General features: G+C 38.1%; 1 protein-coding gene across 2 annotated transcripts in view; it reads right to left on the bottom strand.

The window, feature by feature from the left end:
• The window catches only part of grin2bb (glutamate receptor, ionotropic, N-methyl D-aspartate 2B, genome duplicate b), a 181,610-nt gene that overhangs the window by 133,447 nt on the left and 35,120 nt on the right, over positions 1-13,043 (bottom strand). For both annotated transcript variants that reach the window (XM_088342642.1, XM_088342643.1), the window contains exon 2: positions 11,522-12,193. In XM_088342642.1, coding sequence (XP_088198768.1) covers positions 11,522-12,193 — 672 coding nt within the window. The remainder of the gene's footprint in view (positions 1-11,521; positions 12,194-13,043) is intronic.

Genomic DNA, 13,043 nt, shown 5'->3' with positions numbered 1-13,043 from the left:
AAGTACTGGGGTCATGTCAGAGCACAAGTGTCCAAATCTAGGCCCGGGGACCTGATTTGGCCCAACACATCTTCTGGAGTTCACTAAAAAAGAAAACTGTCTCTATTCTACCGAATGTAATAGTCGGCTTAATTTTGGAAAAAAATCTATATGAATCTCACTTGTACAGAAGTTGTATTTTTTTTTATAACCAAATATATTTTGAAAAGGAAGCTCAAACACAGCTGAGAGAAACAGTGTGTTGACTTTTGGAGTTTTTTATTCATTCACTTACTTATTTGATTCTTATGTATGACCAAGATTGACCAAAATCAAAATGATCTACCCATCACAGAAATATGAAGAGTTAAAAGCAGTCGAGCATTCAAAAAAATAACTTCCTTATTTGAGTAATTGATAGCTAATATTAATTCTCAATGTATGATTAAAAAAAAGGACAACAAATATGATTAGTTAAAAGTTGTTTATATGATCGGAAAATTGTAATAAATATCAACACCATGATTCAAGTAAGGCAGTCTTATTTCAATTGCAAAATATTTTGTCTAATTAAGTAACACTGAACTGTATTTTTGTACTGTATTCATTGGCTATGACTTGCGGGTTTGCTAAACACAGAAGCAAAAACCTGATAACCACGGAAATGAACCGTGACTCAGACACAGGGGTCTTGAAACTTTTTCGAGCTGTCAGCTAATTTTTGTGATTAATTAGCACAAATGACACATTGATATCCATCCATCCATTATCTACACCGCTTATCCTCAGTAGGGTCGAGGGGGTACTGGAGCCCATCCCAGCAATCTTCGGGCAGTGGGCAGGGGACACCCTGAACTGGTTGCCACCCAGTCCCAGGGCATACAGGGACCGACAATTCGCTCGCTCATTCACACCTAGGGACAATTTGGACTGACCAATTAACCTGATATGCATGTTTTTGGAATGTGGGAAGAAACCGGAGTGCCTGGAGGAAACCCACGCAAGCACGAGGAGAATATGCAAACTCCACACAGGAGGTTCGATCTCACGACCTCAGAACTGTGCCGCACACGGGCTAAACACTGCGCTGCCGTGCTGCCCGCACATTGATATATATTTCTAAAATAACAACTTATCAATGCTGTTATTATGTAATTATTGAAAATATTGTTTAATAAACTCAGTCGAACATAAAACAAAATCTTTTTACTAGAAAATCACAATGACCCACCTCTGGTGAGCTAATTTTAGAACAGGTCTGCAGGCACCTGAGCTTGTTTGAAACCAAAAACTTTCACCGTAATTTAAATCTAAAGCAATTGTTAGAGCAGTTTATTCATGATCAAAGACTTAGTCCTGCTTCAATATAAAGCAACCGTAGAATTGAATACTAGTCTCGAATCAAGATGATTTTTTTTTATATTCTTTACATTAGAGATAGCGGTAGTTCTTTATTTTTACATGGGTAGGCGTTCTTAAGGGGACAAAAACAATAGTCTAACGCATAAAGCGGTAGTGTTGGTGAGTATGGAACTGTCAATTTACACAATTATTTTTGTTTGCCTTGTTGAAATTCCTTGTGATAGAATTTGTAATTTTATAAAAAAAAAAAAAAATATATATATATATATATATATATATATATATATATATATATATATATATATATATATATATATATATATATATATATATATATATATTATGGTGGGTTAATTATAATAATCATGGGTTTTTTTGAAAGCGTTGTAACTGACCAAATATTTTTTTAAATAGTGTTCCAATGAGTCAACTACATGACTAAAACTCAATGTATGCTGGTTAAGGTCGACAAAAGTAAAAAATCAATATATCTTATGAATGACTTATATTTCATATTGACAAAGTCTGGATATTATTTGTTGATGCCCTTGCAACAGCCAATACAGCCTGGTCATCCTGGCAGAGGGATCTACCTCATGTGCGGTCCCTTCTCAGGGTTTCTTAATTTCCTCATGCTGAGGTTTCAAGTTTTTCCTTTCACTTATGTAGGTTTTAGATCAGGGGATGGTGTAATAAAAGTCCATAGTCTGTGCAGCTCTTTGAGACTCCTTGTGATTAAGGGCTATACAAATAAACATGACTTGACATACACTCAAAAATTTTGTGGAATGCACTATGTTGAAAATATGAGGGAAACCAATTTTTTATTGAAAGGTAGTGTTCAAACCTCACCAATTTTGTTTTTGTGCATGTAGAATAGAATAGAATAGAATAGAATAGAATAGAATAGAATAGAATAGAATAGAATAGAATAGAATAGAATAGAATAGAATAGAATTTATTTCAATTTTAATATGAAAATGCACAAAGGGACATCCGGATAGTGGAAGACCAATTACTGCAAGATAAAATACCACAGTTTGAAATGATAAGTTAGGGGTAATACTAGAAAAAAATAAATGGAAATAAAATACCTAAGTCATCCCTTGTCATTATTGCACATTACTCATCCCAAGCATGGTTAACCATTGTTTTACTTTGCAGCATTGAGGGTGATGATTGTTTTTTTGTAGCAAAAGAGGATTTTTAATGGCATTCAGTTTGAAAAATCTCACACGAGCGTTGTCGCCCATTCACCCCGTTTTCCCTATCAACCACCTGACAGACACTTTTTCCCCCTGTGAGAGATTAGTATTTACCATGTAACCTCCTGCACAATTTAAAGTTACACTGTTGGATGGAGTAGTGAAACAATGTAAACAAAAAGGAAATGTGGATTCGAGCAAAGGGATCTATTCAGGAAAACATTTTTGACTATATCTGAGCAAAAACCATTGCTATAATCTCCCCAAACACAGACAAAAGGCTATTATCATTCAACAGCAGGAATGAACACTCACACAACAGAAAAGCGAGGCTTCTTTACATGGCCACAATAGGTCTGAAAGACCTCATTAGTCTCCAGAGCTGGAGTCGAGCGCAGGCCAGGGCCGATGCCCGTTCTGCCAAAAGCGACACTGCATGGCGTTTGTGAATTAATGGCTAAATAGAAATGTGCAAATTGTTTAGTGCAGATTGGGCCTACCTGCATGTGTCAGTGACGCACATGCTCATTATAAATAAGCTGTTAGAGAGGAAAAACAAGCTGTATTGATGTCATGGCCTCAGCGAGATTGTGAACTCAAAAAGGATACTTATTCCCAAACAGAATTTATTTTTTCAATCACCCACAGAACAAGTAGTGACCCTCCCCACAATGATGCACATACAGTGCCTAAGACAATAGTAAAACCCAAGGACCTTTATGTCAAATTGCCACATGATAAGCTTCAAACTGAAGGTTTTCAAAGAATCAACAACATGTGAAATACACCCCTGAAGTCAAACGAAATTTCACACTTTAAATTATATGTACTACAAAAAAAATTAGATGGTGTAAACTACCTCTTTTTTTCCCCCCTTAAAAGCGCCCAACCATTACAGTAGCTCTCTCAGCTCAACCAACTGACTCTAGAAGTTCCCTCATGACTTCAGAATGATCCAATGTCGATCTAAATCACCAATAATGACAGAGTGCACCTGTATGTCATTAAGCCTCAGTTTGAATCCACCTGAAGCATTATGACAGCATTATGAGGGCAAAAAAACATACCATGCAGGTCCAGCATAAGGCTGCGGAAAAGTTTAAAGCAGTAATGGGATACAAGACGATTTTGCAACATTTACACATCACCCTGAGCACTGTGCAAGCAATAATATCAAAGTGGAGTGAGCATAAAACCACTGACACCCCCGCTCCAGACCAGGACATACCTTTGAACTTTCAGACCAAAAAAGAACAAACATAATCAGAGAAACAACAAAGAGGCCTATGATCACATTGATTAACCTGCAGGCATACACAGTTGAGGTGGGACAATCTGTGCTTATGACAACTATTGGTCATAATCTGCATAAATCTGCCCTTTAGGTTAGAGTGGTTAGAAGACCTTTCTAAAAAAATACCATAAAAAGGCCCATTTGATGTTTGCAAGAAGCCACATGTGAGACACGAATAACATGTGGAAAAAGGTGCTTTGGTCGGTTGAGACTAAAATTGAACTTTTCGCTGTGTGCGGTGTGCGGATGTGCAAGAAAGCTGAGTGCAAAACATTGGCGTAAGAGTAACATTGCAAATCACCCTGAAAACACTACCCCCACTGTCAAACATGGTAGTGGCAGTATCATGCTCTGGGGTTGCTTTTCTCCAGCAGGGACTTGGAGGACGGATGGAGCCCAACAATAAAGGTGTTGGAATTGCCAAGCCAAAGTCCAGTCCTCAATCCTTCAGAGGATTTGTGGAAAGTTCTGAAAAATGCTGTGCAAAATGATCACGTCACGATCACCTTAAGGAACTTGAACCGTTTTGTAAGGAAGAATTGGCAAAGGTTTTCAAAATGTGCAAAACTTGGAAACATACCCAAATAGAGTTGTGACTGTCATCACAGCAAAAGAAGGTTGCACAAAGTATTAACTCAAAAGGGGGGCAATATTTTTGCAACGCCAACGTTTTTATTTTATTTTATCTGTTAGCACAATATAAAAAATGTGGTCTCTTTTCACAATTATGTCTCACATTTTGTTGATTCTTTGAAAATATTTTGAGTTTTTATCTAGAAAATTGAAGCCAAAATATGGCTATATGTCAAAAAGTTCTTGGGGTGACAATACTTTTGCAAGGCATTGTATCTTGGAAAATAATTGGAATATACTGATAAAATATACATACATTTTACGCAAAAAAAACATGTACTATTTCCTTGCATTTTGCAGCTCTAAGAATTTGGCATTACCTTGAAACACCACACAAGGCACAGTCAATGTTTTTAAAAGGAAATCAAATTGCTAAAATATTGATGTGGAGTAGAAACTAGCGAGTTCTTCGGACAATCTGGGTGAAAAATGACTCGCGATAAAAGGGGCAACGAGTTAGTGAGAGTATCAGTGGCCTGATGAGGAACGATACAGTAAGTACATACATTATTCATTTCTGAACACAGGGGAAGGGGGCCAAACCAATTTGTTTTCTATACCAGGGGTGTCAAACACGCGGCATTATCCCCACCATACAAAAACAACAAATTATTTCGAAAACTTCCATAAATATAACTTTGCGAATGAGTGAGCGAGTTACGTGCTTCATACCTTTCTAAGATGCCTGTCTGTGATTGGTCGATATCAAATAAGATGCCGGTGCGCTTTTGGTTTGCGTCACAGCCTCATGAGAATGCTGCTTGAGGCTGCACAATTAATTGAAACCTAATAGATATTGGGTCTGTTTGTAGCAACATTTCATGTGTGCATCTTTCTCTTACCCTGATTTTTATCAAATCTGCAAAATGTATATCAAAAGTACTTTATTTATTTACTTCTGGTGTTTGCATTTCTAATACCATTTTGTATTTGGTGACACACATGCTCAATGTAATGGTGTCTGCAGTGCAATCCAATCAACTTTCATGAGGTGTAGACAATAAAAAATGAACATGAATGTATACTTTTACTTACTAATTTGTTCAAACTCTACACGTCCTAGAAATAATTTTCCACCCAGATAGAATGTTCTTAATTGGTCCCCAAAAAGACTAAAACTCTAAAAAAGCCATTTACAGGAAGTGAAATATTTTGTTTTTGGCGGTAGTTCGTGTGGAAAAAGAGATAAACTACATTTTACTCTCCTTACTTTTTGTTTTATTTTAAATGTTATAATAGTAAGTTTTTTTTTTTTTTTGAAAAAAACATTGAATTTAGTTACTCAAGTTTTGTTATTCTGTTGACAGTAGCTAGCTATAAGTTGATCAGCTAAAGACCTACGGCTAGATTAGCTAAAACAAAATCCACTCTGTTAGGTTCCACCCTTTTAATCAATGAACCTAACAGGTTGGAGCAGGACTGTAACAGGGGGGGAAATAAGGTTGGAGTGATAATAATAATAGTTAACAAAAATATAGCCATTTTATAATAATAACAAGATAATATACATAATATATACCAGTTATGATCATAATGTATACAAATACTATATGTATATCTCATCTCATCTCATTAGCAGCACCGCTTATCCTCAGTAGGGTCGCGGGGGTGCCCATCCCAGCAATCATCGGGCAGTGGGCAGGGGACACCCTTAACTGGTTGCCAGCCAATTGCAGGGTACACAGGGACAGACAACTCGCTCGCTCATTCACACCTAGGGACAATTTGGACCGGCCAATCCACCTGAAATGCATGTCTTTGGAATATGGGAGGAAACCGGAGTGCCCGGAGGAAACCCACACATGCACGGGGAGAACATACAAATGCCGCACAGGAAGTCTGGTAGCTGGATTTGAACCCACACAGGAGGTTCCCAAGGCCTTAGAACTGTGCCGCACACGCGCTAACCACTGCGCCGCCGTGCTGCCTCTCTATGAATATATTTTTTTATATTTTCAATGTAAGCTGCACCTAGCATGACATAAAAACAATGAAAATATAAATGTACTTTAAAATGTACCAGCAGATAAACTCACATATAAGATGAATTTAGAACTATAAAATACAAAACTGGCTTATATGTGCATAAAATAAAATAAACACAAGGGGGTTAAGAAAGACAGAACACCAAGGCTGTGTCATGTCTTAATGTTCCCCCTTTCCCAGTATCTTCTTTCAGTCAATTGTCGCCATCTCAGTCTTGTTTGAGAGGGACCAAATTTAATCTATTTATAATTTTGTGGGTTTCATTGCCTTTTTTGTACATTATAATGGCTCTCAAGAAAGTTAGGGATAAGCAAAAGATAAAAACTGTGACAACAGCAATCGAGTCAAAGAAGGAAATGATTGTAAAATACAAAAATGGTGTGTGAGAGTCTGCCAGCACGGCTTAAAGGTAAGGAAATGTTTCTTTTTTTCTTTCTTTTTTATTAACGGTATAATAATCTTTATTATCTATACATTTATATAATTATTGTTATTTAGGTACACATTTCATTCGTATTTTGTAAATTAATTTCTTTTAGCATGCCGTTATTCTAAAGCAGTTGTGGGGGGGTGCTTATATGCAGGTATATACGATAATACATGCACAGTTAATCAGTTTATTTCGATTTATTTAATTCAAAACAGTGTGCAAGATTTTGTACATGCAGTGTGCATTGAAATGTGTTTAAGGGTTGAAATTGTTCCTTGGTTCAAAAAGAAGGTTGAGCAACTGTATTTTTATTTTCACAACGCTGAGAATCGCTCTCTCCTCACTTGATTTTCACCTTTTCCATCTTCCTTTTATGAAACATTTTGATGTGCTCGTTCATCTGATCAAAGTCTCATCCCGCCATTGCCCTCCAGAGCACAATCTGCTTTTCTTTTTTTCTCCCACTTCTCCTAAGGCACTTATTTTGTCAGACCAAGAAATTTCCTTTCCTTTCTCTTTTCCCATAAATTATTTGAGAAAAAAAAACATGTATAGGAAAGTTGTTGCCATGCCAACCATGTTCCGGTATTCTGTCGGTGTGTGGATGTGCAAGAAAGCGGACATGACCGAGAGAAGGTTTAACAAAGCAAGGCAAATCACTGAGGGCGATGTTGTCTACTCTTAGAACAGTCCAACTTAATCTCCGAAATATGCCCAAATTCCATAATAATTTTAGAATAATTATGTCTATCAGACCATATTTTCATTGACACATAGGCTAGTGCATTGACACATAGCTAGTTTCGCTTTAAGCAAAGGGTAGGTAACCCAAAAGGTTTAAAGAGCCATATTGAACACAAAGAACAAAAAACTAATTTTTCCGAAGCCGCAAAATATTAAAAGCCTTTTAATGACGGCAACGCATGCTGTATGTATCAACATTAGCCATATTAATCCACTATCAAAATGACTAAGTTGGATGCAGTGCATCCACTGGAAAATGATGCACCATGTGACTACTCTGTTGTAGGATATTGCCCCAAGTTTAACTTCCATCCATCCATCCATTGTCTTCCGCTTATTTGGGGTCGGGTCGCGGGGGCAGCAACCTTAAAAGGAAAGCCCAGACGTCCCTATCCCCAGCCACCTCCTCCAGTTCATGCGACGGGATCCCGAGGCGTTCCCAGGCCAGCCGAGAGACATCTCCAGCGTGTCCTGGGTCGCCCCAGGGGCCTCCTGCCGGTGGGACATACCCAGAACACCTCCCGAGGGAGGCGTCCAGGAGGCATCCTTATCAGATGCCCGAGCCACCTCAACTGGCTCCTTCCAATGCGGAGGAGCAGTGGCTCTACACAGAGTCCCTCCCGGATGACTGAGCTTCTCACCTTATCTCTAGAGGAGAACCCAGACACCCTGCGGAGGAAACTCATTTCAGCCACTTGTATCCGGGATCGTGTTCTTTCGGTCATAACCCACAGTTCATGACCTTAGGTGAGGGTAGGATCGTAGACCGACCGGTAGATCGGTTCAGCTCCCTCTTCACCACGAAGGACCGGTAAAGGGTCCGAATGAATGAATGAATGAATGAATGAAAACTTTATTTCGAACATAAAAATAAAAACAGGACAAAAACAATGAATCAACAACGAAATAATGTCACACATGTTCGAAAAGGGGTAGTCAGAAGCAGATGCTTATTTTTCCTACCCCTTTATCTTCCCTATAAAACACATTTTATATATAGCTCCTCTTATGTCCAATACAACAAAATCTCATGGATATACTTATTAAATAGGTCAGATATCAATAATTATAATAGTTACAATAATCACATACTTTATACACTAATCTTCGCAATACCCATCCCTCAACGTCATAATGCGCATAATGTCACTGCGGCACCAGTGATAATATCAATAAAAATAAACACAATACTTATAACAGTTCTGATGTGATAATAGAACAATAACAACAAGTTAGCCATAGTTTGAAGTGCAGTATTTCCAGTCTCCCTCATATCCCATTTTCTTCATCTCTGTATTTCGCCAGTAATGCTTTTTTATATTTAAATTTGAACACATGTATATTTGGACATTGTTTGATTTCATTTTGCAAATTATTCCAAAGTCTGACTCCACACACAGACACACACATACTTCTCCTGGTGGTTCTCACCTTTGGGATTTTGAATTCACCACAGCCCCTCAAGTTATAATTTCCCTCTTTCCGAGTGAATAATCTTTGTATGTTTTCTGGCACTATGTTTTTGTTGACCTTAAATAACAGTTGTGAAGTGAAAAATTTTATTAAATCATCCAATTTCAATAAATTGGACTGCATGAATAAAATATTGGTATGATCCCGATATCCTACCCTGTGTATGGTTCTTATTGCACGTTTTTGAAGGATAAAAAGGGGCTGTAGTGAACTTTTGTAATTATTGCCCCAGACTTCTGCACCATAGGTTAAATATGGCAGAACTAGAGAACAATATAATAAATACAATGCATTATAATGTAAAAGAACTTTGGTTTTATTAATTATTGAAATGCTTTTAGATACCTTTGTTTGTATGTGTCTGATGTGTGTTTTCCAACTTAATTTATTGTCTATTATGACCCCTAAAAACTTAATTTCTGATACAATGTCTATCGTGACACCATCCATTTTTACTTCTAAATCTTGATTTGCCTTACGATTACCAAAGAATATTACTTTGGTTTTATTTAAATTTAAAGATAATTTATTTATATCCATCCATACTTTTAGGTTAATTAGTTCACGATTAATACAGGTTACCAAATCCATATAGTTATCATTTGAATAGAAAATGTTAGTGTCGTCTGCAAATACTACTATTTTCAATAGTTTTGAAACATTAAAAATATCGTTAATATATAAATTAAATAGCTTTGGTCCCAGGATAGAACCCTGTGGTACTCCACAACAGATGTCCAAATATTCAGATGAAAACTCTTCCATTTTTACATATTGCTTCCTCCCCGTCAAATAACTTTGAATCCATTTCAAAGCCACTCCGAATGACAGCGGACACTGCACCGACCCGTCTGTCGATCTCCCGTTCCGAGTTTAACTTCATTACAATATTGATAAATTACAGTATGTTTTATTTCTATAACAAATGTAAAGAAATGCAACCAAGACATCTATCACATCACACGACTCATCGCAGGCAATTGAGTTTTCTTGTGCTAAATGTACTTGATTTGCTGTTCGATGATGTTGCTTGCCAATTTAACGGCCTTTTCCTTCACTGTCTTAGTGGAGAGAGGCATGTATTTTCTTCCCACTGTGTTATCTCCTGGTTTGCAACAAAACCTACGGCAGTAGTGTATTTTGGAGATGCAATCCACTTGTTAGGTCTTATTTTGCGCTAATCTAAGTTCTCCGGAAGTGATGCAATTGCACTTTTTCTTTCACTTCCATTGGGTACTCTGCCACAAATGTAGCATGTTTTCCCTGGAAGGTCTTTCTACATGACTCTTTTTGTTTTTTGATCACTTCTCTCTAAAGAGCAAACATTGAGGCAGCCATCCACATTGGCAATGAATGTAAATAATATGGTCCAAGAAACATTGAATCAACTGTTCTCTTCAGTTTATTTGTCTTCATACCTTTGGGGTCCATGGCTGATTTGTTGAAAACAGCCGCCTGCTTTGCTGGTGACGCTTTCCCTTTAAAAGGGGAGGAGTAAAGCGGAGGAACGTTGCATGTAATATCCATTCGACACATTTTAACAGCACTGGAAAACGTTTAAAGCATTTGTGTCATGTTAATCGTCCTCCGGAAATTATATTGAAATAAAATAATATTTACCTCCCCACTCTCAATGTGTAAACATTTTTGGAAAATTGTAAGGGAGCTGTTTGGCAGCGCTAAAGAGAAGCATGCAGATCGCAAGCCGCGTGTTGCCAACCCCAGACTTAATCAGATAATGCCACTTAATTTCCTGAGTAATTCTAATGTCACAAGCGATAACTAGTACTGCTAGCATTTTGGACTAAAAAAAATGTGGAAAAACACTGGTTCATCCAATAACGCTTATGTTTGATAATGCATTTAAAAAAATGTCAATTCATTAATAAGCAAATATATGAAACTTTTACGATTGCATAAATATGGGAGCTCTTGCTGTAGTCCCAATTCCAAAAGCCTTATAATCTGGAGCACCTAAAAGTGCATAAAGTACGGTAAAATTCATGTATACTTTAACCACTAGGGTTGTAGGGATGCCATTTTCTGTGGTTTGTCTTGGGTCAATAAAGCTTTGTGTCGCCTATCCCTCTGCAGGGAAACATGTTTCCTCCCGGTCTCAAACCGGGGACCTTCCGAATGTCCTAAAATGTCAATTCTTCTTTTTCTGGAAAATAGTCAGAAATGTGCTAAATAGTCACACAAAGAATTGTGGTACAATCAATTCCTTTTTAAAATACATTTTGACATATTTGCATACAGCCCTTCGAGACTTCTTGTGATTAAGGGCTGTAAAAATAAACATGACTTAACCTGATGTGCCATATCGCACAAACTCATTTTCAAAAGGTTGAAGCTGTAACATTGATATTGGTCGTTAAAACCAGATAAAAGCAAACTCTGGAGGTGTGTTGCTACCTTTGCTGCCATCACCATGGAAGATCCTCCTCGGATGCCAAGAATTGGAATGTGAGTCTGGGCCGAAATGAAGTCCAGGATCTGTGCGATGGCCTCCTGGTCCGTGTCGTCGCCAAAAACCACACCTTGCAAAGAGTTCCTAGACATTTGAGTACAGATCCGATTGATAATGCTCTTTGGGTCGGTCTCGTTCATGGTGACCACCTCCACTTTTGGAGGGTAAGGGATGTGTAGGAAGTCCTCTTTCTCAAGTCCTGCTCCCAGGGCTACTTCACTAGAGTTCCCGACCAAAATGACAGATATGCTGAGAGAACTGATGAGTTTGGGGTTGATCGGAGGAAGAACTTGTGGCCCGGGAGAATACTGCGGAGGTATGACAACTCCTCGCTGAGTGCCTCCTCCCCTCGGGTTGCCTTGTCCTCCTGGGACGCCTGGACCTGAACCCGGACCTCCGCCTCGGCCCCGTGCTCCGGAGACGGGCTGCAGGAGCAGGAAGAAGATAAGGAAAAGCAGGAGCAGGCGTGGTCGAGCTTTCGGGTGACGTGGCGTGTCTTTTCGGGGTGCGGCGTGGGGGCGGTGAGGGCATGGGTAGGATGGAACGTGAGATACTCGAGGATGGGTGGGAGACGGGGGGAGGCTGACAAGCATCGTGGAGAAATTTGAATGCCTTCCCTGCAGAAGGAAAACAAAAATGAGAGCTGATGACTATAGAATTTATTCAAAAAACAATATGACTTTTTGAAGTGTATTATTTAGCGTGTCCTAGTAGTAAAATAATAATAATAATAATAATAATTTCCTTGTATTGTCATTCTGTGTAACAATGTACACAGAACGAAATGTCGATTGCACCTGACCCGTTGTAGCGAGCCGATGCAGCCGCAGCCAACAGAGGGCGCCGCCGACCACTTTTTAAGTCTTAGGAATGACTCGGCCGGGGCGCGAACCACCGACCTCCCAGTCTCAAAGCGGGCGCCTCACCATCTAGGCTACTGAGCTGGTAAACATCACTCATCAAAACAAAAAACAAAAAAAAATATCGTTTTATATATATATATATATATATATATATATATATATATATATATATATATATATATATATATATATATATATATATATATATATATATATATATATATATATATATATATATATATATATATATATTTATAGCTGGGATGGGCTGCATCACCCCTGCAACCCTACTGAATGATCATGTAACAAGCATTTTCTAAACACTCATAGGTGGAGAATTTTTTATTTCTTTAACTATCATTAGGTTCAGCCAGATGGAGCTGACATAATTGTCCGCCATCTTGCTGCAATGTGTACCTCCAAAAACAAAAAACCTCATGAAAGGCTGTGCACAAACACAATGAGTCTCCATAGCTTGTATTCTTCCTTGTTATCAGTTGCACTACATCATACAGTGACAACTAGTGGTCAAATATTACATAATGTCCTGATTAGTATTCATTTTTTAAGAAAATTAACTATCAAAAATTTTTCTTCAAAAATG

This window comes from Urocampus carinirostris, chromosome 8 (assembly GCF_059441175.1).
Source record: "Urocampus carinirostris isolate Australia breed hairy pipefish chromosome 8, RoL_Ucar_1.0, whole genome shotgun sequence".
Lineage (NCBI taxonomy): Eukaryota > Metazoa > Chordata > Actinopteri > Syngnathiformes > Syngnathidae > Urocampus > Urocampus carinirostris.
The sequence above is the reverse complement of the archived record's forward strand: the minus strand, read 5'-3'. Positions and strand labels throughout refer to the sequence as shown.